At 41.3% G+C, this 24441-nt stretch overlaps 1 protein-coding gene across 1 annotated transcript in view; it reads left to right on the plus strand.

The window, feature by feature from the left end:
- Nucleotides 1-24441, plus strand: part of gabrg1 (gamma-aminobutyric acid type A receptor subunit gamma1) — a 98892-nt gene that overhangs the window by 71589 nt on the left and 2862 nt on the right. Inside the window, exons 6-8 of the mRNA XM_052032060.1 lie at nt 5695-5832; nt 8352-8504; nt 18573-18778. Coding sequence (XP_051888020.1) covers nt 5695-5832; nt 8352-8504; nt 18573-18778 — 497 coding nt within the window. The remainder of the gene's footprint in view (nt 1-5694; nt 5833-8351; nt 8505-18572; nt 18779-24441) is intronic.

Raw genomic sequence — 24441 nt, forward strand, 5'->3', positions numbered from 1 at the left:
CTGCAAAGTCTTACAGTCAGAGATGTTACAGTTACTGTACCAGGCAGAGATGCAGCTGGTCAGGACACTCTCAATAGTACTCCTGTAGAATGTGGTGAGGGTGGGGGAGGGCAGGTTTGCTCTCCTTAGCCTCTGTAAAAAATGGAGATGTTTCTGTGCCTTCTTGGCAAGGGAGGAGGTGTTGGTTGACCAGGACAAGTCATCTGCTCTATGTATTCCCAAGAACTTATAACAGCTGACTCTCTGTACAATGATGCCATAGATGTACAGGCGTGAGTGGTCAGCCTGGGCCTTTCTAAAATCCACAATCATCTCCCTTGTTTTGTCCACGTTCAAGGAGAGATTGTTGACTGAGCAGGTATCCAGGTATATGAGTTTAAATTGCAGCACAGTAACCCGGGCACATAAATTTTGTCAATTAGTTAAAACTGGATTAAAAAACTTGCATCAATAATGGAACTGCTAAATTGCATCTACCGAACAATACGGAAAATTGCACAATTATGTCCTGTTCATAAAAAATGACAAATTCAATCCAGTAAATACCACCTAATCTGTCAACTCTCATTCATCAATGAAGTGATGGAAAGTGTCATTGACATGTATTCTCCAATAACCCTCCCACCGAGGTCCAATTTAAGTTTCACCAGGGCCACATGGCTCCAGACCTCACCACAGCCTTGCTCAAAGCATAGCCCAACAAGCTGAATTCCAGAAGTGAGGTAGAAGAGGCTTTAAGGTCAGAAATAAGGATGTTTGCTGATAATTCCATAATATTCAATTTCATTTGCAACTCCTTAGCAAACAAAGCTACCCATGCCTGCATGCAGGAAGTGCTAGACAACATTTGGGCATGCACTGATATGTGGTAACTAATATTCATGCTATACAAGTAAAAGAAAATGATATTTCTAAAGGAGAAAGTCTAACAACCTACACTTGGCATTCAATTCCATTGCCATCTTTAAAACCATTACCATCAACATCCTGGAGGTCATCATTAGCCAGAAATTCAACTGAACCAGCAACTAACCTCTGTGGCTACAGGAGCTCAGATGCTGGATATCATATGGCAAGTGACTCACCTCCTCTCTCCTCAAGACCCTTCACCTGACTTGTGAGTCAGTGGTATTATGGAATACTCTCCACTCGTCTGCACGAGTGCAGTTCCATCAACACTGAAGGAGCGTAACACCATCCAGAATAAAGTAGCCCACTTGATTGGCATCCCATTCACCAGCCTAAACATTCACTCTCTCCAGTACACACACACTGTGGTTGCAGCGTGTGCCATTTACAAAATGCACTACATTTATTATCTAGGCTATTTTGAAAGCAGCTCTCAAATCTACAACCCGTATCATCAAAGAGGACAAAATCTTTAGGAGGAGTTACAGAATTGTACAACATAGAACCAGGCCCTTCCACTCACCACATCTATGCGGACTAGCATGCCTATTCACACTAATCCTTCTTGCATGCATTAATTCCATATCCCTCTCTGCCTTGCTCATTCAAGTACCTGTCCAGATGCCTGTTGTTATTGTTCCTACCTCAATCACCTCCTCAGCAGCACATTTCAGATACCAACTACTCTTTGTGTGAAAAATTTACCCCTTAGATCCCCTTTAAACCTCCTCCCTCTCACCTTAAACTTATGCCTTTTAGTTTTATACACCCCTAACATGGGAAGCAGACTCGATCTTTTCCTCTCATAATTTAACCTCTATCCTGTCACCTCTCAGCCTCCTTTGTTCCAGGGAAAACAGACCTAGCCTATCCTGTCTGTCCTTATAATTCAAGCCCTCCAATCCAGGCAACATCCTTGTGAATCTTTTTTGCATCTTCTCTGGCTTAAACACATCCTTCCTTGTAGTATGGTGACCTGAACTGCACCCAATACTGCAAGTGTGGCCTCACCAACATTTTGTACAGCTGTAGCATGACGTCCCAAATCTTGTACCCGTTACCTCAGCCAGTGAAGGCAAGCATGCCATATGCCTTCTTCACCACCCTGTCTACCTGTGTGGCCACCTTCAGGGAAATATGTACTTGTACCCCACAGTCTCTCTGTTTTACAGCACTCCCAAGGGCCCTGACATTCACTGTGTTTGTCCTGCCCTGCTTTAACTTCCTACAATATATCACTTTGTACTTGTCTGCCATTCCCTTGCCCACTTTCCCAGTTGATCTTTATCCTGTTTTAAACTTAAGTGACCTTCTTCACTGTCCATTATACCACCAATTTTGGATTCACCTGCAAACTTATTAATCATGCCACCTATATCCTCACCTAAATCATTACTATATATGACAAACAATGGAGGACCCAGCATCAATCCATGCGGCATACCACTAGTCATGGGCTTCCAATCCATCTCTACTGTACTCTGCCTCCTACCACCAAGCCAATTGTATATCCCATTGGCCAGCTCATCCTGGATCCCATGTGTTCTAACCTGCCAGACAAATCTACCATTCGGGACTTTGTCAAAGGTCTTGCTGAAGTCTATGTAGACAACGTCAACTATCCAGCCTTTTTCAATCCTCTTGGTCATCACTTTGAAAAACTCAATAATATTCAAGAGACATGATTTCCCTCACTCAGATCCACAACGGCTATCCCTAATCAGTCTTTCCCTTTCCAAATGCAAATAAATCCTGTCCCTCAGAATCCCTTCCAATAACTTTCCCATTACTGATGTAAGGCTCACCGGCCTGTAGTATCCCCATTTATTCCTGCTGCTCTTCTTAAATAAAGGCACAACATTAGCTATCCTTCAGTCCTGGTACCTCATCTGTGTCTAACGGAGAGAGAAAAATCTCTGTCAGGGCCCAGCAATCTCGTCACTTGTCTCCTATTCTAGGTCATGCCCTAGGGAAAGAAGGGAAGCTTATGTCTGGAGCCCAACGTCCCTGAAACTTGCTTCCTTCTTTTTCCTGACCAGACCCTTAATATCTCTTGTTAACCAAGGTTCCCTTATTTCAGCCTTGCATTTCACTCTAACAGGGGCATGATGTAACTCTTCTTATCTCACTTTTAAAAGCCCCCACTAGCTAGATGTCCACCTGCAAACAGCTTCTCCCAATCAATTTTTGAGAGTTTATGTCTAATGTCTTTGAAGTTTGCCTTCCCCTAATTTAGAGCTTTAACTTGACGACCAGTCCTATCTTTTTCCATGACTACCTTGAATTATGGTCACTGGTCCCAAAGTGCTCCTGCACTGACATGTCATCCATTTTCCCAGCCTTATTTCCTTAGGGGAGGTTGAGTGCAGCCCCTTCTCTGGGGGGGGGGGGGGGGGGGTCACCTACCTAGTGCTTCAGAAAACTTTCCAGGACACACTTACCAAATTCTGCAAGGCAGTCCCAGTCAATATTAAAATCGCTATTGCAACCCTATTATTCTTAGACCTAAGTATGATTTACGTACATATTTGCTTCTCTAATTCCCACTGACTATTGGGGGGGCCATAGTATAATCCCATCAAAGCGATCACTCCTTTCTTGTTTCTAATTTCTAAGGTATATGGGAACACTTGCAGATGCCTCTCAACCACCACCACCCCAAAACCTCACAAGTCACAAACCGTCCTTCATCCCTGCTGGGTCTAAGTCATGGAACCCCTTCCTCAACAGCTGCGCAGTGGTACCTTCACCAGAAGGACCACTTTGGTTCAAAGCAGTGGCTCACTATCTTTCTTTCAAAGGCAATTAGGGATGGGCAATAAATGCTGGCTTTGCCCGTGAAGCTCAGATCTCAAATAAAAAGGATAAATGGAAAAACATCCATTTGATTAATTAATCCCCTTTTTGATAAGAATCCAGGAACTCGTGAGCTGACAACCATAAGCAAATAACTACACCACATCTACGGTGGTGGTTCAAGGCGGCTAAGCATCACTCCGTCAAGGAAAGTTAAGGATGAGCATTATGTGTTCATTCATGGGATGTGAACTTTGCTGGTGAAGCTGGCATTTATTCCCTATCTCATTGCTATCCTAAATATAGAGGGCAGTTTGGAGTCAACCATATTGATGGGACTAGAGTCACATGTAGCATAAACAGGGTAAAGATGGCAGATTTCCTTTCCTGAAGAACAGTAATGAATAAGCTGGGTTTTTACGATAATCCAGTAACTTTGCAGTCACATTTACTGATACTAATTTCTATTCCAAACGCTTATTCAATTACTTGGAGTTAATTCCCCATTCTGGGATTCATACTCATGCCTTGGGATCATTAGTTCAGGTCTCTGACTACAAGTCTTGTAACCTAATCATCACTCCATTGTATCGCCACTCCACTCCAAAGTGTCGACATTGAAAGCCATCCCAAGGAAGAATAATAAAAACGCAATTCCATAATCAGTGTTACCCTGCTATTACCCTGGCAATGATGGTCGATGTTCTATTAACTTCATGAAAAAAATGTCAGGCAAGCTTTTTTTTGAGTACAAAGGAAAAGCATGTTTCATTTTTATCATGATAATCTTATATCCTAAGACACTCTTCTACCGTTTGATACCATTATGTCACATCAGCATTACATAATTTGTTATCTTTGGCACTCGCTGAGGGTTGAGGATAACTTACTTCCATTCCAGTTGTGTGGGTTCTGAGGTGGCTGAGCCTGACAGACTGTGCCATAGGTGATACAGGTGGTGCTTGAGGGGGAGCAGGTATACAGGAAGTTAGGGGTGATGTGTGTTCCTTTCACAGTCTGTGAAATGTTTCTGCACGTTCATTGTTGAGGTACTATGCCCCTTCCTGGTTGCTTGTTCTTCTTTTTAAGGAGTCATGGGCTTGGAAGGGGCAAGAGTTACAAAGAGATTTTAAGAATGTCCTTGAAATTTTTTTTCATCTCCCTGGAAATCTCCTCGCATGTTGGAGGTCGGTGTACAGTGCTTGTTTTGCGAATCAGGAATCAGAAGGGCAGATGATAAGGCCTGCCCATCAGAGCTGGTTGAGTTCAGTGCAGTGGTAATCTTTCATTAAATGAAGTAATTTGGAGTCATAGAGTTATATTGCAACTCATCCATGACAACCAAGGTGACTTCCTGAGCTAGTTCCATTTACCTGCATTTGGACCATATCCCTCTAAACCTTTCCAATCCATGAATCTTGTCCAAGCATCTTTTAAGCATTATGACTGTACCTGCCTCTATCATTTCCTCTGGCAGCCCATTCTATATGCCTACCATGTTCCGTGTGAAAAACTTGCCCCTCAGATCCCCTTTAAATCTTTCCCCTCTCACCTACCTCTTACTTGATTACAATAGCCCAGACCTGCCGTAGTACTGACTGAAGTGTTTATACCAACAGATAAAGAATTTCCCTGATCCATACTGAGTGTCTGGGGTTGGTTTATAACTTTGGACTTTCTGGCAGTTCTCAGTGGCTGCATTGTCTCTGTGTTCTGCAAGCAATGTCCAGCAATTAGGAGTTGGCCAATTTTTTTGTTATTTGTTCTTATTGTATTTAGAATAATCCAAGTAAAAAGTGTCAAGTGGATCTTGTGTGATCTACTCACTGGTGGAAGAGAAACTTTCACTGCTCTCCCCTCAAGTTATACCTGGGAGCTAACAAACCCTTAGCAGAAAATCTGGGTTCATGAAGCCCAGTGGTTTTGAAATTGAATTTTGTAATCACTGTGAGTTAACTCCTTTATATTTCTCAAGGATTTCTTTTCCAGATGGGTATCCAAAAAATGAAATTGAGTATCGCTGGAAGCACAATTCAGTTGAGGTTGCTGACCAGAGACATTGGAGACTATACCAGTTTGCATTTGTTGGATTAAGAAACATCACTGAAGTAATGCATACACAGTCTGGTAAGGGGAAAAAAAAGTGCAGTAATGCTTCTGTAAAACTGTTATCTCAGAGCTTTTACTTCAACAAAGAGCAGAATTGGGCAGGTTGTTAAACCAATGTTACACACAATCCTGTCATCTTTCTTTTATTTGGATGTTATTATTTTTTTCCCATTGATTGAGGTCTCAAACAAAGGATGTTTTGAACCTATCTCCAGAGAAACAGAGAGTTTTAAAGCAAGTACAATAGCTCCATTACTTCCAGTCATAAGGAAAGACGGGATGGTGGGGTGAAATTGTTGCCTAACTTTTCTTTCCATTAACGTTAATGGAAAGCCAAACCGGGACAGGCAGAGATTGAGCATGGAATCCTCTGCTGCCTGCTTTGTTCCTGCACTGAAATTAAAAGTTCCTCTAAACTTGGGACAGTCAGGGACTTTCATGACAATTTAATAGTTTCTTGGTTACCATTATAGAGATTAGCTTTGTATTTCAGCTTTATATAATAACTTGAATTCAAATTCTCTGGCTGTCATGTGAGATTCATCTTCATATGTCCAGATTACTACAACAATTCAAGCTGATCAGATGACTAGACAGTTTAAGTCTCATTGGGAAAATGGCATTTTATTTTACAGGAAGGATACCATTATGCAAATTAAATAATACCTGCTTACTTTGTGACACTGATAGCAAATCCCAGTGGCCAGTAATGCACAGGTCTTTCTGTCTGTTGTGCAACGTATTTTACCAGATCTCTGGTGAGCTTCTAATGAAGATGTCCTCAACCATGATTAAAATAACAGCATGTCAATCTCACTCTCTGACAGTGGGCCTCTGGATAGTGACCCTATGGATCAAAAATGGCAGTAAAATTGTAGAGTAGTCATTTTATTTCATTTAACTTAGTGTTACGTTTGTAACCTTACTGACTGAAAGAAGGAAATGGGTAAAAATCAGAAAACCAGGTTTCAAGCTTGTTTAAATATTGACTAATTGACAGACAAGTTGTCTAAAGGGCCCGTCAAGATCAGAAACAGAAATAAATGTATAACTTGCGTTGAAGAATATGTGAACATAAATCATCTTCAGGAAGCTATTTTAATTTTTATTGTTAAGAGTACTCTTAACCACAATCTGGAATATCTAGTGTAAAAGAGCAATGGCCTAATGTTTGGGGCTTCCAGTGCAATGGCAAGAATGCACCAGTCAACCCATGGACTGTTAACCTCATTAAATTCAATGAGACTCCAGTATGAAATGGCCCAGAATTTGCATTTGCATCAGTCTCGAAATGACCAATGTTCACAGCTATTGTTGCGTAAAGTTGGCAGGAATGCCTGGTATTGACAATAATGCAGTTACAAATGGAAATTGCAAGTTATAACCTGTTACTATGCTCTTCCACAGAATGGGCTATACTATACTCACAAACGCAATCAACACATAAATTGTGCTCTGAGATTGCACAATATAACATTAGTTCTTGTAGCTAGTAATTCCGTTTTAAATGTTAACTTCAGTTATAATTACTACTGAACCTTTCTGTCCCAATTAACTGATTTCACTCAATATTTATTTCTCCAGTATTTCTTTATGACATAAAAAGAGAGCATTTCAGCCCAATGAGTCTCCAATTTTTTCCCCACTAATTTTCCCTGTAACCAATTCTCCCTACATTACTATCAACTGCACCCATATTCTACCAGTCTTGTGACAATTTACAGACATGAATTAACCTTCCAACGTCGCAGCTTTGGAATGTGGGAGGAAACGGGAGCACCCAGAGGAAACCCACATGGCCACCTGGAGAACCTGCAAACTCCACACACACATTACTGGTGGTCAGCAACTTTGCTGGTGCGCCTCTGTGTTGCCTTGTTCCCTCAGAAGAACATCTCAAAGTCATAAAAAAATCTTTTAAAATGTATTTATGATTTTTCAGGTGTTCCCCTAATCATATGTGTGCATCATAATCTTTATTTTATCATGCTGTACAAAGATTAAAGTGGAAATTACATTCCCTGCTGTCTTGTTTTACTGTTTGTGTGAATCCCTCAGTTAAATTAAATTTCCTGCATTGTTGCAGGAAATTGCTGATACCCAATATATGTTGCCACATTCAAAGTCACATTGGAATAGTGAAACTCAGTCCTCCTGTCCCTGCTAAATCTATGAGCAACTGCTTTTGGATCACCAGCAAACACCATTCCTTCATCACTGAGTGCAAAATCTGGGTCATTACTTATTGAGGATGATTTCATTTTAGGGCTATGTTAGGAAGTCTGTGCTCTAATCAGCTTCCATAGATTTAAAAAAAACAGTCTCCTCATCAGCCGATTTATATAGAAGATCTCCTGGCATCATTAGATTCTGAAAAACTGCAAATGCAGCTTATCATGTGGTTGAGAAAACTGCAATCAATTTTAATGAGAAAGTGGTCAAGTAAATATTGGAAAAACAATTCCTATTTATTGACTCATCTTAAACAAGGTGTTATTCTAATTAACTGGAATGTGATTTAATCTTTCTCTTTACAGGAGATTATGTCATAATGACAATATTCTTTGATCTAAGTAGAAGAATGGGGTACTTCACTATTCAGACCTACATACCTTGCTCACTTACAGTTGTCTTGTCATGGGTTTCATTCTGGATCAATAAAGAGGCTGTGCCAGCAAGAACATCATTAGGTATGCTGGTTTCAAATAGATTTCTGTTTTTTTTTAGTGTCAAAATGTTGAACTATTTTTTAAAGGAGCTGATTTACATTAATTTCTTCGTTAAAACTGACCACAAGAAATTGTTCAAAATGATGCAGGCAAAGTTCAAGCCAATGTCTAGTATCCTTTCATCTATGGCAGTCTGCTGCACTATCTGTATTTAAGCATTTATGGTGAATGAAAGGTGACTTCTGGATGTCAAAGTGTATCTGCTACTTACAGGACTTTTGTCTATTTTTCAGTCCACAATTGCGAGGGTATTGTGTAAATATTGATTGTCCCACTGTTACTTGATCCACTAAAGCACAAGGTGCTTCACTGTACATAACCCCTGAGGGCATCAAAATAGAACTAAGTGGTAAGAAGTTAAGAAGCAGGACCTCGAGCGTAGTGATCTCCCAGTGCCACGTGCTCGTGAGGTCAGAAATAGAAAGATAGGCCAAATGAATGTGTGGCTGAGGAGCTGGTGTAAGGTGAAGAGATTCAGGTTTTTGGATCATTGGGATCTCTTCTGGGGTAGAGGCGACCTGTACAATAGGGATGGGTTGCACTTGAACCACAGAAGGACCAATATCCTTGCAGGGAAAATTGCTGGTGCTACAAGGGAGGGTTTAAACTAGATTGGCAAGGGGGTGGGACTCTGAGCAGGAGCAAGTCATGGGATAAAGCAGTAGCCAGCGAGAGCATGTTTGGTAATCAGGATAGCAAGGGGCACAGTAAAGGCAGGGAAAGGAATACCCAGTTAAACTGCATTTATTTCCATGCACGAGGTTTAACAGGTATGGCGGATGAGCTCAGAGTGTGGATTGGCTCTGAGGACTGGGATGTTACAGCCATAACAGAAACATGACTGAGAGAAGGGCAAGACTGGCAGCTCAACATTCCAGGATACAGATGCTACAGGCGTGACGGAGGTACAGGTTAGCGAGGAGGGGGTGTTGCCTTTTTGATAAGGGAGAATGTAACAGCAGTACTTAGAGATGACATTCTTGGAGGATTGTCCAGTGAGGCCATATGGGTAGAACTGTCGTCCCGAAATTAATTTTCCCCTTCTGTCCACTGTAAGTAACACAGTGTCACGAGGTCAATTCGAACAAATACCCTTATTAGCAGTGCACCGCTAGGAGAATTCTCTTCGGCACTCACTAAGAGTCGCTTCCTGAGTTCTCCCCGCACAAAGGGCAGACAGACATTTATACAGGAATTGTCACGCACATCCCATGCAAACGGCGCCACGAGTTTCGGTCAAGCTATAGAGATCCCGAGACAGCTATCACACCTCTTGTCTTAGTATAATTCAGTTATAATCAAGGCATTCAAAGGCAGGTATCACCCTTCATTGTTCAGACCAAGCCTTCACCTCGATGTTAATTACACCCGGTATCGCCACCGTCTGACATATCGGAATGGTCCGTTACCCGAAACAAAGGCAGTTAACATACTTAACATTCCAACCTAACTAGTGGGTCAGCAGCTTGCTAGTCCTTGCTAGAGAAATATAAATGCATATATATATATATATATATATTGTTTACCAGTTATAGGTATGGTTGCAATTCTTAACCCTTCACTTCCTCAGAACTAGGAATGAGAAGGGAACGTCACCCTAGTGGGGCTGTATTATAGACCACCTAATAGTCAGCGGGAACTTGAGGAGCAGGTGTGTAGAGAAATTGCTCACAGTTGTAAGAATAATAGGGTTGTATTGGTGGGAGATGTCATGATTGACAAATCTTTTAGAATTCTTTGAAGAGGTAACCAAAAGGGTAGATGAGGGTAAAGCAGTGGATGGTGTCTATTTGGAATTTAGCAAGGCCTTTAACAAGTTCCCACATGGTCTAGAAGGTTAGGTCCCATTGAATCCAGGGAGTGCTAGTTGGGTGGATTCAAAAAAGGCTCGGAGGTAGGAAGCAGAGGGTGGTGGTTGAAGGTTCTTTCTCGGAATGGAAACCGGTGACTCGTAGAGTGCCTCAGGAGTTGGTGTTGGGACCTTTGTTACTCGTTATTTATACAAATGATTTGAATGTGAATGCACAAGGCTTGATCAGCAGGTTTGCAGACGACATGAAATTAGGAGGTATTGTTCACAGTGAAGAAGGTTATCGTAGATTACAGGGGGATCTTGATCAGTTAAGGAAGTGGGTCGAGGAGTGGCAAATGGATTTCAATACAGATATGTGTGAAGTGATACATTTTGGAAAGTCAAATCAGAGTAGGACTTGTACTATGAATGGGTAGGGCACAAGGGAATGTAATGGAATAGAGGGACCTAGGAGTACAAGTGCAGAGTTCTTTGAAAGTGGCATCACAGGTAGACAAGGTGGTGAAAAAGGTGTTTAGCACACTGGCCTTCATCAGTCAGGGAACTGAGTATAGGAGTTGGGACATTATGTTGCAGTTGTATAAGTCGTTGTTGAAGCTGCACTTGGAGTACTGTGTAGAGTTTTGGTCACCCTGTTATAGGAAAGAAGTGGTTACACTGGAGAGAGTGCAGAAAAGATTTATGAGGATGTTGCCAGGACTAGAGGGCCTGAGTTATAGGGAGAGGTTGGCCAGGCTAGGTCTTTATTCCATGGAATGTAGGAGAATGAGGGGCGACCTTATAGAAATGTCTAAAATTATGTGAGGCATAGATAAGGTGGATGGTAACAGTCTTTTCCCCAGGGTAGGGGGTTCCAAAACTAGGGGACATAGACATTGGGTGAGAGGGGAAAGATTTAAAAGTAACCTGAGGGGCAACTTTTTCATTGCAAAGGGTGGTGAGTATATGGAATAAGCTGCCAGAAGAAGTGGTTGAGGCAGGTACAATAGTATCATTTAAGAAGCTCTTGTATAGGTACATGGAAGGGAGGGGCTTAGAGAGATATGGGCCAAATGCAGGAAATTGGGACTAGCTAGGTGGACAACATGGTCGGTATGGATCCGTTGGGCTGAAGGGCCTGTATCCCTGCTGTATTGCTCTATGACTCTAAGTGAACATGCCAGTTGGGTCAAGGTGTAGAGGCAGATATTTTAGGCAATCCTTTGGAATAGACAGGATATGTTCCAATGAGACAGAAGGATTTCAAAAGCAGGGCACACCATCCATGCTTAAAAAATACATTAAAAATTGTACTAAGGAGAAAGCTTACCATTGCACAAAGTCAGGCGGCAAGTCAGAAGACTGAACAGAGTAGAGAAAAACAGCAAAGAATGACAAAAAGTTTAACAAGGAAGGAAAAAATTAAAATATGACGTAAAGGTAATCAGAAACATTAAAACAGATAACTAAGTGTTTTTATAGACTATGGAAAAAGATGAGTTTACGAAGTGGTCCTATAGAAAGTGAGCAGGGAATTAATGAAAAACAAGGTGATGGCAGGTGAATTAACTGGGTATTTTGCATCAGTCTTCATTACAGTGGATACACAGTGCATTCCAGAAATAGGCATAAATCGGGAATTGAAAGGTCAGGAGGAATTCAGGAAAAGTCTAATCATGAGGGCAGTGGTACTGAGCAAATTGTTGGAGCTGAGAGCTGACAAGTCTCTGACTTCTGATAGACTTCATCCTAGGAAGTGGCCAGTATGATAGTTGATGTGTTGGTTTTAATTCACTAGATTCAGGGGAAGCTTCCATTAGATTGTAAGGTGGAGAACGTTACTCCTATATTCAAAAGGGGAGACAGACAGAAAGCAGGAAACTGCGGCAGGTTAATTAAATATCTGTCATAGGGAAAATGTTAGAAGCTATTACTGAGCATGTTGTAGAAAGTCACTGAGAAAAATTCAAGGTAATCAGCCAAAGTCAACATGTTTTGTGAAAGGGAAATCATGTTTAATCATTTTAATGGAGTCTTCTGGAGAAATAACACTGTGGATAAAGGGGAGCCGTAGATGTACTAAGATTTTCAGAAAACTTTTGATAAGGTATTGCATCGAAGGTTTTTGCAAAAAAATAAAAACTCACAATGTAGGAAGTAACATACCAGCCTGGATAGACGACTAGTTTGCTAACAGGAAAAAGAGAATGGACATAAATGTTTTATTTTCCTGTTGGCAAGATGGAGCAAATGGTGTATCACAGGGGTTGGAATTGGAGCCTCAACTTTTTAACTGTTTATCTCAATGACTTGGACCAAGGCACTGAAGATACGGTTACTAAATTTGCTGATGATTCAAAGATGAATAAGAAAATGAGTTGTGGAGGGGACATAAGGAAGTCAAAAGGGGATATTAACTGGTTAAGTGAATGGGCAAAGATCTGCAAATGGGGTGTGATGTGGGAAAATGTGAATTTGTCCATGTTGAGGAAAAATACAAATGAAGCTTATAACCTGAAGGATGAGAGATTGCAGAGTTCTGAGATGTAAAGGGATCTGTGAGAGCTAGTCCTTGATTCACAAAAGGCAAGTATGAAGATATATTTAAGGAAAAGGAAAACTAACAGAATGTTATTGTGAAATTCTAGGGGAATAGAACATAAAAGTAGGGTGGTTATGCTTCAATTAAGCATAACCATGGGTAAGGTAACATTTGGAGTACCTTGGTTTCCATCTTTAAGGAGGGATGTTATGCTTGGGAGCAGTTCAATGAAGGTTTACTAGAGTAATGCCTGGCATGGGCTGGTTGTCCTATGAGGAAAATTTAGAGAACCTAAGTTTGCATCTGCCTGAGTTTCAATGGACTTGATTGAAACAAGAAGTTGTACTTAAGGGATCTTGACAGGGTGGATGTGAAGAGGAGCTCTTGTCTAATGCTAAAATCTAGAAATACATGGTTGCTGCTTAAAAATAAGGGGCCACCCTTTTGAGACAGATGAGACAGAATATTCTCTCACGGAGGGTTCTGAACCTTTGAGATTCTCTTCCTCAAAGGAAAGCAAAAGCAGAGTCTTTGAATATTTGTAAGGCAAGGGTTGATGGATACTTGTTAAGCAGGGGGTTGAAGGTTACTGTGGATAGATGGGAATGAGGAATTCAGGTGGCAATTTAAATATAAGTCATTTTGGGGATCTGGACATTGTTGGCAAGGCAGGTAAGATAAGGATTTCTTTATTAGTCACATGTACATTGAAATGCACAGTGAAATGCATCTTTTGTGGAGAGTGTTCTGGGGGCAGCCCACAAGTGTGGTTATGCTTCCGGCGCCAACATAGCATGCCCACAACTTCCTAACCCGTACGCCTTTGGAATGTGGGAGGAAACCGGAGCACCTGGAGGAAACCGACGCGAAGACAGGGAGAACGTACAAACTCCTTACAGACAGCAGCCAGAATTGAACCCAGGTCGCTGGCGTTGTAAAGTGTTATGCTAATTGTTACACTACCATGCCTCTATCCCTAACCATCCATGGCAATTTGGAAATTAAGGATGGACACTAGATGCTGACCTTGCCAGTGATATCCAGATTCTGATAATAGAGAAATAATCTCTTTGAATATTAGGTTTCTAGGACTTTTGCTTAGGATTTCTATCACAAGATCACAAGATTACAAGACAAGGGAGCAGAAGCAGGCCATTTGGCCCATCGAGTCTGCTCCAAGGAAAAGGGAAAAGAAATGGGGAATGGGGAAAAAACTATTCTAATCCCAATTTCCGGCCTTATCCCCATATCCCTTGATATCCTGACTATTTAGATATCTATCTATCTCCTTCTTGAATGCCCCCACTGATCTGGCCTCCACTGCTATATGTGTCAAGGAGTTCCACAAATTCACCACCCTCTGGCTAAAGAAATTTCTCCTCATCTCTGTTTTGAAACTGTACCCTCTAATTCTAAGATTATGTCCTCTGGTCCTGGACTCACCCACTAAGGGAAACAGCCTAGCCACATCTACTATGTCCTTTCCTATCAACGTTTTAAATGTCGCTATGAGGTCCCCTCTCATTCTTCTGTACTCCAGTGAGTACAGTCCAAGAGCCGACAAACACTCATCATACGTAAGCCCTTTCATTCCTGGAATCATCCTCGTAAATCTCCTCTGAAGCCTCTCCAACTTCAGCACATCCTTCCTAAGATGTGGGGCCCAAAACTGCGCACAATATTCCAAATGAGGCCTCACTAGTGCCCCGTAGAGCCTCATCAACACTTCCTTACTTTTATACACTATACCTCTTGAAATGAATGCCAACATAGCATTCGCTTTCTTTACCACCGATCCGACCTGGTGGTTAACCTTTAAGGTATCCTGCACAGGTACCCCCAAGTCCCTTTGTACTTCCGTACTTTGAATTTTCTCTCCTTCTAGATAATAATCTGCCCGCTTATTTCTGCTTCCAAAGTGTACAACTTCACATTTCTCAACATTGAATCTCATCTGCCATTTCCTTGCCCATTCTCGTAAACTGTCTAGGTCCCTCTGCAACCTTCCTATCTCCTCAATACTCCCTACTCCTCCACCTATCTTGGTGTCATCCACAAACTTAGCCATGAAACCATTTATTCCATTATCCAAATCATTGATGTACAAGGTAAAAAGGAGCAGTCCCAACACCGACCCCTGTGGCACACCACTAGTAACCGGTAACCAACCAGAACGAGATCCTTTTATTTCCACTCTTTGCTTCCTGCCAACCAGCCAATGCTCCTCCCATTCTGCTATCCTACCCGTAATTCCATGACCTCTCATCTTATTAATCAGTCTCTTGTGAGGCATCTTATCGAAGGCCTTTTGAAAGTCTAAATACACAACATCTACCGCCTCTCCCTTATCCACCCTACCTGTGATTTCTTCAAAAAAACTCCAATAGGTTGGTCAGGCAGGATTTTCCCTTCACAAAACCATGTTGGCTAGGACCTATCTTGCCTTGCGCCTCTAGGTATTCCGTAACCCCATCCTTGAGGATAGATTCCAATAATTTTCCCACCACTGATGTCAGACTAATAGATCTGTAATTTCCTTTATGCTGCCTCCCACCTTTCTTATACAGCGGAACTACATTTGCGACCCTCCAGTCCTCTGGAACCATGCTGGAATCTATCGATTCCTGGAAAATTATCGCCGATGCCTCCACTATCTCTAAAGCCACCTCCTTCAGAACCCAGGGATGCACCTCATCCGGTCCGGGAGACTTATCAGTCTTCAGCCCACTTAGTTTTCCTAGCACCTTCTCCCTAGTAATCTTAACTGAACTCAGTTCCATTTCGTGAGACTCCTGACTAACCGGCACATTGCTGATGTCCTCCACGGTGAAGACCGATGCAAAATATTCATTCAATTCCTCTGTCATCTCTCTATTGTCCATTACAATACCTCCTGCACCGTTATCAATTGGTTCTATATCAACCCGTGTCTCTCTTTTACTCCTTATGTATTTAAAAAAACCCTTAGTATCCTTCCAAATGTTATCCGCCAACTTCCTTTCATAATTCATCTTTTCTTTCCTAATGACCTTCTTAGTTTCTCTCTGCAGGTTTTTAAAAGCTTCCCAGTCTTCTGTTTTCCCACTAATTTTTGCTTCTTTGTACGCCGCCCCTTTTGCTTTTATTTTAGCCTTCACCTCTCTCGTTATCCACATTTGTGCCTTTTTTCCATTCAAAACCTTCTTTTTTCTTGGAATATATCTATCCTGCATTTTCCTTATTTCCTGTAGAAATTCCTTCCATTTCTCCTCCGCCGTCCCTACAGCTAGCTTACTCTTCCAATCAATTTGGGCCAACTCTTCTCTCATACCACTGTAATTTCCTTTGTTCCACTGAAATATCGATACACCAATTATCAGCTTCTCCTTCTCAAATTTGAAACTGAACTCAATCATATTGTGATCATTAGTTCCCAGTGGTTCCTTTATCTTTAGTTCCCTAATCACCTCCGGTTCATTACACAGCGCCCAATCCAAAACAGCCGATCCCCTGGTGGGATCTTCAACAAGTTGCTCCAGAAAAACGTCCCTTAGACATTCCACAAACTCACTCTCCTGAGTTCTACCGCCTTGCTGGATTTCCCAGTCCACCTTCATGTTAAAATCCCCCATAATTATCTTCACCTTGTCACTCTGGCATGCTTTTTCTATCTCAAACTGCAACTTATCGTCCACTTCCTGACTGCTATTAGGGGGCCTATATATAACTGCTACTATTGTCCTTTTACCCTTGCTATTTCTTAGCTCCACCCATAAGGATTCCACCTCCTCCGACCCAATGTCCTTCCTTTCTATTGATTTTATATCACTACTAACCATCATGGCCACACCTCCCCCTCTGCCTACCCACCTATCCTTCCTACACACTGTGTACCCCTGGACATTCAGTTCCCAATCACATCCATCATAAAGCCATGACTCGGTGATTGCCACAATGTCGTATCCTTAAAACCTTTTGTATCCACCTCCTCCTACAATGCCTTCCTTAAAAAAAACTACATTCTCGATTTTGGCCCCAAATGCTTATACCATCTTCGTGGTCTCTGTGTCTACTTTTTAGTTCTCAACATTTTTCCATGTGATAAATGAATGCAAGTTATTATAGTGCCTATTCTGAAGCCTCTTAATATTAGTGGAAGGTATCTTTTTCAGGACAAGATTTCTATTGTATGCAATGTTGGGGATTGTGTACTTCTGTTGGGCAACCTCCCAGTCTCCCTAGAAAGTGGAGAGGGATTATTGGTGCAGGACTGTTGGAGCAGACATGGAAACCAATCACAGGGCAGTACAATGCTGTTGCCACAAAGCTCCAGCAACCTGGACTTGATACCAACCTTTTGTAGTGTCTGTGTGAAGTTTGCATGTTCTCCCTGTGGCTGTATGGGTTTTCCCTGGGTGTTCTGTTTTTCTCCCACATCTCATAGATGAACTGGTAGATTAATTGGCAGCTTTAAATTGCCCCAAATGTACAGAGTGGCAGGAAAATCAGGGCGAGTGATGGACATTTGAAAGACAATAGGTTACAGGTAAATAAATGGAGTTTGATGGTTGATGGGAACCAAATAAATGGATTTGATGGGAATGCTCTGAGAACCAACATAAATTCAACGGACTGAAGAACCTCCGATTGTTGAAAAATTTGAAAAAAATATGCTTTGGGGTGCCACTTAAGTACAAACTGGTAAAACAGACATGCTTTTTTTCCTCGAAGTGTTTCGTCTATTTTCTGTCAGAGCCTATGCATTGCTGCTGTCAGTGAACCATTGAACAGATTACTCCACTGCCAGGAATAACTTTTACTGTCTGAATTTTATAGTCTTACATATGTGACATATGGGTCTCACTTTCATCTTACAACATGTCCACGATATATGGTGTTCCGTATGCAGAAATGCCCAGTTGGCAGGAAACAGAAATGTTGTAAATAAAAGAGGGAGATGGTGGGAAACATCCTTCAGCTCCGATTCACCATAGTTCCACCAAAGATTAACACTGAACAATATGGAGCGGCCGGGGAATCCCAGCACTTATTGTTAGTTTGCTCTCCAGAGCACCATTCTGATGCCTAAATTAGAATCAGGAGCAATTTTAACTTGCGATAAACATTTAAACATTTTAAGATTAAGAAGCTGAAATCGAGTTCTCTCTATTACTTCTGAACAGATGATCACAATTTTTTTTTGGAGTGATTGCAGATTTTGGCTTTAGTACTGTTGAAAGCAATTCTCTTTTATTTATATGGCACACTGCATGACTTCACGAGGCACCAGAGTGTTTACAGTGAATATACTGCTTATTGTTTTGTAGTTGTAGGAATCTCAAGATGCCTCAATTTATTGCCTTTGGTAGAAGAGTTTTGTCATTAGCTGGGCAGTTTTTTTAGTGTAACGTATTGTGTGAGTGTGGCAGGGAAAATTGACTGTGTCCAGCTCAGATGCCCTCAGTTACATCTCCAGCTGACGGCCATTGCAGTCGTGGATGATAGCTCAGAGTTCACATTCTTGTGTTTCTCATTGTTAACTGGGATTATTAGTTAGCAATTAATCTGCAGCAGGAGGATATGAGACAACCAACAAACAACATTGAAAATATTTGAATGGATTTTGTTTTCTGATTTAGTGCCAGCATGTTTTGCAAAGTGAATGCAAAAGCTTTGTGTACTCTACAGAATTAATAATATTTTCCATGTTTTGCAGGTATTACTACAGTTCTAACTATGACAACACTCAGTACAATTTCCAGAAAATCACTGCCGAAGGTGTCCTATGTGACTGCCATGGATCTCTTTGTGTCTGTTTGTTTTCTGTTTGTCTTCGCCGCCCTCATGGAGTATGGAACCCTACATTATTTTGGCAGCAATAGAAAAAACACCAAAAAGAAGAAGCAGCAATCCAAACCAGCAGTAAGTTATTCTTTTCACAGAGAAAAACATGTGTTATTATTGACTTTCAATAAGATATCGAATTTTGAAATTTTACATAAAGCAAGAGAGAAATTAAAGTTAGATAAGTAGCTCTCTAGTCATAGATAACATTCATTTCTCAAGCAACCCATTCTTCTTCTTGCACCTGCCCAGGAAAGTCATTGATCCCTCTGCTGGCAAGCACAATGGTATTGGTGATAGCAGGATCAGCAATCAGAAAGACTCACAGTTTCAAGATATGGATGTTCTTGCTGTGACCCAAACAGACCATTAAAGTAGAAATTGGAGTTCATTCTCTTTCAGTGAACTAAATATGTACTACATTCAGGGCACTCTCCTATCTCCTGAAACACATTGTGAAATTGGCCAAATATTTGTGAAAAATCCTGCTATGGCACTTAGCACACAAACTAAGACAAGGCATCTCCTGTGTGACTGGGTAATCCCTCTTCCTCCTCCCCCAAATCAGCTCCAAATCCAATGCAAAATGAAAGCTGATCGAGGGGCCAGAGATCGCTGGTATAGGTCACAAGTGATTCAAAACTAGCAATGGTGAAGGGAGTTCCTATCGCTTACTTAATATTACACAGGCTATTAAAGAGTGAGGCTGGAAGATTCTGTGTGACAATGTAGGCCCTTTAATTGCAGTCTCATTCCCAAACCCATCATGTTGTGAATTTTTTTTTGTGTGAGTTAATCATAAAATTTGTGGGTTTTTTTCTTGAAACTTACACTTTCTGCTGGCAGTGGGATTTGGTGTGCATCACTTCTGCCTGTTTCTTACAACAATGGCAATGCTTAAGTACTTTATTAATAGTGAGGACACGAGGGCACTCCCTGGTTTGTTTACGCTCACTTCCAAAACTGATGGCTGCAAGTTGTTCAGACTTACTTTCCTCAAGTCCCTGCAACCTGTAGCTGGAGTATTGCTAGAACCCTAACTGATTAGAGGAGTGGTGAAAAGAGAGTAGATTTGTATGATTCAATCATGTCATTTATTTGACAGTTCTGGATGAAGTAGCAATGGACTCCACATGATCCCAATGTTATCAATCCTTGCTATAATCTCTGTCCCAAATCAATGACTGTATTCCTCTCCCTGGCAAATTCTGAGATTGAACTTGGTGCTTATTTTTGACCCTAAGATGAACTTTGGACTACATAGTCACATCATGAGAAAGATCACCTATCTTCATCTTTATAGTGTCATCCAACTCCATTCCTCCTTAGCATACCATCTGCAGAAACCCTCATCAAGGCCTTGTTTACCTGTAGACATAGAAATTCCAATGCACTTATGGTGAAACTCCCATTTTCTATCTCTCCGTGAAAGTAAAGCCATTAAATTGTTTGCAGCCTGTGTCCTATTATGCATCGTACATTTCACATATTGCCCTTAGTCAGATGTTTGCATTGGCTCCTATCATTCAACCAATTGTACCTTTGCAGCCTCTTTGAATGAGCTGTCCAACTTAGTTCTACATCTTAACTTCTTCCCTATCATCCCAATAAAATGGCATTAGTATAAAGGGGTTCCTGATTGTCAGCGCAAGTCATTTTCTGTGTTACGTGACTCTATAATTCTAATTTTACAGATCTCCAAATGACCTTATTGAAGTTTCTATTTGGATTGTTCCAAATCTTAATGATCTCCTGTGTTCAAAAGAAAATACAACAAAATTCAAAGATTTGTGAACAAATATTCCCAAGAATTTTGCTCTGTCCCCTTCACTCAAAATAGATTAGTGACATATATGAAATTTACCTTGTTTGAAAATTAAATGCAAGCAACCAATTTTTATGCATCTGCAGTCTCTTGTGCAACCAAGTTTTATGATGCACAGTGTGAAAAATCAGAAAGTATGTAATTAATATCTCCTAATTTTATGCCTGAAAGAATATGTGAAGACATATTTGGATTGGTTAAAAATATAAACCCTGTATCAAATGTAATAATCAATTCCTAAATCAGATTGAGAGATATGCAAATACTTATTTCCCCTTCAAAGTCTCTTTAAAAATTACGGCATATGACAACACATTGTAATACGAACAATGCTGAAGCGCAGCAGGCAGAGTTGTGTATTAAGCCATGCTCTTGTGTGAGTTGTTGAGGCCAGGACAAAGATTTCTCCTGAGGGATTGGGAGAAAAGTGAAGGGGAAGATGTTCAGACACTTTATTTCAGAGTAGCTCTAGGAGGAGTCTGACACCAATCCATGCATGTTCTTCTCCCCCAAATGTGACCATTGATGCAGCAACAGCTGAAAAGAACAACTTAGGAACTCTCCCCAATGATGGCTAAGATGGTCTAAAACCCCACATTTATCTCCAGCATGGAGAGAGCTCCAGGCCCTATCCTCTGGTCGAGTATGGTGGGGAGAATGTCTCCCCTCATGAGTGTAGCTGGAACCAGGGGTCACGTCCACAGAACACCAGGGCGCCTACTTCAGACAGAGAGGAGGGGGGATTTATAGAGTCGTACAGCACACAAACGGGCCGTTCGGCCCAACTGGTCCATGCCGACAAGTATTCCCATCTAGACTGGTCCTGTTTGCCTGCGTTTGGCCCATATCCCTCTGAACGTTTCCTGTCTATGTACCTGCCTGATCCTGGGGAGCGTTCCCATGATCATGGGCACTGACTGGGCCTCACACGTTTGGAGAGAGGGGAGTGTGGGAAGCTGGGATAGGCAGATACTAGGGACATTTAAGAGACTCTGAGATAGACACGTGAATTATAGAAAAATAGGGAGCTATATGGGAGGGAAGGGTTAGATAGAGCAGGATAAAATGTCGACCCAACATTGTGGGCCAAAGGGCCTGTACTGTGCTGTAATGTTCTATGTTCCATGTTCTATGATTTTCAATTTCACTGACCTGAAAACCTTTGTTATTTACCTGCAATACAACCAGGTTTTAGTTATGTGTTTCCCCACCTAAACTGTGCTTTAGAAAGTACATCCCACCTCTTTCTTCACACTCCTTTAATTGTCTAAACAAATTGATATTTTCTAAGTGCCCTCATTTAAAATAAATCCCAGCACTTTCCCTGTTACTGTTTTCGGTCATTTTCGAATTGGCAACTAATAACCAATGGAGTGCTACATGGATCAGTGCCAAGGCATCAACTACTTATACTGTATGTTAATGACTTGGTTGAAGGAACTTAAGATACAGTAGACAAATGTGCTGATGATACAAAAATATATGGGTTTGCAAGTTGTGAGGAGGACACAAAGGGTCTGCAAACAGGTATAGAAGGGTAAGTGAATGGGCAAGAACGTGACAGATGGCATGTGGGAATATGTGAGTTTATCTACTTTGAAAGGAAGAATGAAAAGGCAAAATATTATTGAAATGGAGCAAGATTACAAAATGTTGTGGTGCAAATGGACCTAATGGTCCTAGCATATGAAACACAATGTGTTGGCATGCAGGTACAGCAAGTAATTAGGAAGAAAAATGGAATTTTTTTTATTGCAAGGGATGTGGGAAAGTTTTGATATAAATTTAGAGGACACTGGTGAAATTGCATCTGTTTTTGTACAGTTTTGTTCTCCACATTTAAGGAAGGATATACTTGTATTGGAAGCAACACTGAAAAGGTTCATGCAGTAGTTTCCTGAAATGAAGAGTGGCAAATGAGATTATACCATACTTATTGGCATATAGAAGAATGAGAAGTGATGGCATTGAAATATATAAGATTCTGAGAGGGATTGGCAGGGTGGATGCTGCGAGGAAATCTTTCTCTAATAGAGGTGCCCATTGAAGACGGGGATGAGGAGGAATTTCTTTTCTCAGAGGTTTTTGAATCACTAAAATTGTCTGCCCTGTGGAAGCAGAGTCATGGCGAGAAAGCAGGAAAGCGTAGTAGAGGCCATGATTCAGAATCAGGTTTATTATCACCGACATATGTCATGAAATTTGTTGTTTTGTGGCAGCAGTACAATGCAAGACATAAAAATTACTATGTTACCAATAAATAAATTAATTAATTAATGCAAAAGAGAAATAACGAGGTAGAATTCATGGGTTCATGGACCGTTCAGAAATCTAATGGCGGAGGGGAAGAAGCTGTTCCTCAAGCATTGAGTGTGGGTCTCCAGGTTTCTGTACCTCACCCTTGATGGTAGTAATGAGAGGAGGGCATGTCCCAGATGGTGAGGGTTCTTAATGATGGATGCTGCCAACTTGAGGCACCGCCTCTTGAAGATGTCCTTGATGGTGGGGAGGGTTGTGCCTGTGATGGAGCTGGCTGAGTCTACAACCCTCTGCTGTCTCTTTCGACCCTGCACATTGGAGCCTCCACACCAGGCGGTGATGCAACCAGTCAGAATGCTCTTCACTGTGCATCTGTGGAAATTTGCAAGAGTCTTTGGTGATATACCAAATCTCCTCAAACTCTTAATGAAGTAGAGCCGCTGGCATGCCTTCTTCGTGATTGCATCCATGTGTTGGGCTCAGGATAGATCCTCTGAGATGTTGATGCCCAGGAACTGTTGAGGACCTATTGACCTATTCCTGCTCCTGTTTCTTATGTTCATTGTTCAGAGCAGGCACGGGGATTTACCTACATCACAGCCTTTTCAAATAGCAATGACATTTAATTTTATTCCTTACCTCCCTAACAATCTCCTGCCATGAGTGTCTGTTGACCTCCTTGCAAAAAGAACATTCCTCTTGTGGTCCAGCAATGACCCCTTGGGAGCACACACTCCTTCCACTGGTTCCCCTCCCCCCAATATTCCTACCTGCTCAGCCACGTCTCTTATTTGATTCCATTCTCCACCTTCCTCTTCTATCATAATTCCATTATCTGCAAACCTTTATTGCCTCCACTTATCATCTTCCAGTCTTTGTCGCTATTTCCTCTCTTCCCTCCTCCATCTGCCTATCACCCCTCCCCACCTGGATCCATCAATCAGTTGCTAGCTCTTGCTACACCTTATACTGACTTTCTCCCCTATATCTTTCAATCCAGATGAAGGATCTTGACCTGAAATGTCGACTGTCCATTTCCCTCCACAGGCGCTGCCTGACCCATTGAGTTCCTCCAGCATCTTATTTGTTGCTTTGGGAGCACTTACTCGTTCATGTTTGACCTCTTGTGGGCACTCTTCCATTCTTTTGGAATCATTACAGTATCTAATCATTAAGCAGAAAATTCCCCTTGTTGCTGAAAGATTGCAACTTGTATTGTTTTTGAGGGCAAAGTGCTGAGATCATCCCTGCTAGGCTCAATGCCAGCAGCCACAAGAACTTGCAATAGATTAAATAGATGTGATGGAAAGGTCACACCATGATTACAAGGGAAAGCATAATTACACAAAGCTGTTCTGAGAACTTTACAATTGATAATCCCAGTGTTAGTGAAATGTTGAAAAACTATTTTAGTGACATTCAAAAGTGTTTTAACTCCATTAAACTGTAGTAAAGCAATTCATATATCATGTAATCCCATTGGTCATTTTAATAAAGGTCAGCAGAGTGGACTGGTGAGAAAGTGGCTAATGGTTTAAATTGGTAATGTTAAACAGCAGAACAGAAAGGACTGGCAAATGAACAAAAAAGAGATAGTTACAGAGTTAAACATTCTACAGAAATGATTCAAAGGCAAAATTAAAAAAATTAAAACAAG

This window comes from Pristis pectinata, chromosome 2 (assembly GCF_009764475.1).
Source record: "Pristis pectinata isolate sPriPec2 chromosome 2, sPriPec2.1.pri, whole genome shotgun sequence".
Classification (NCBI taxonomy): Eukaryota; Metazoa; Chordata; class Chondrichthyes; order Rhinopristiformes; family Pristidae; genus Pristis; species Pristis pectinata.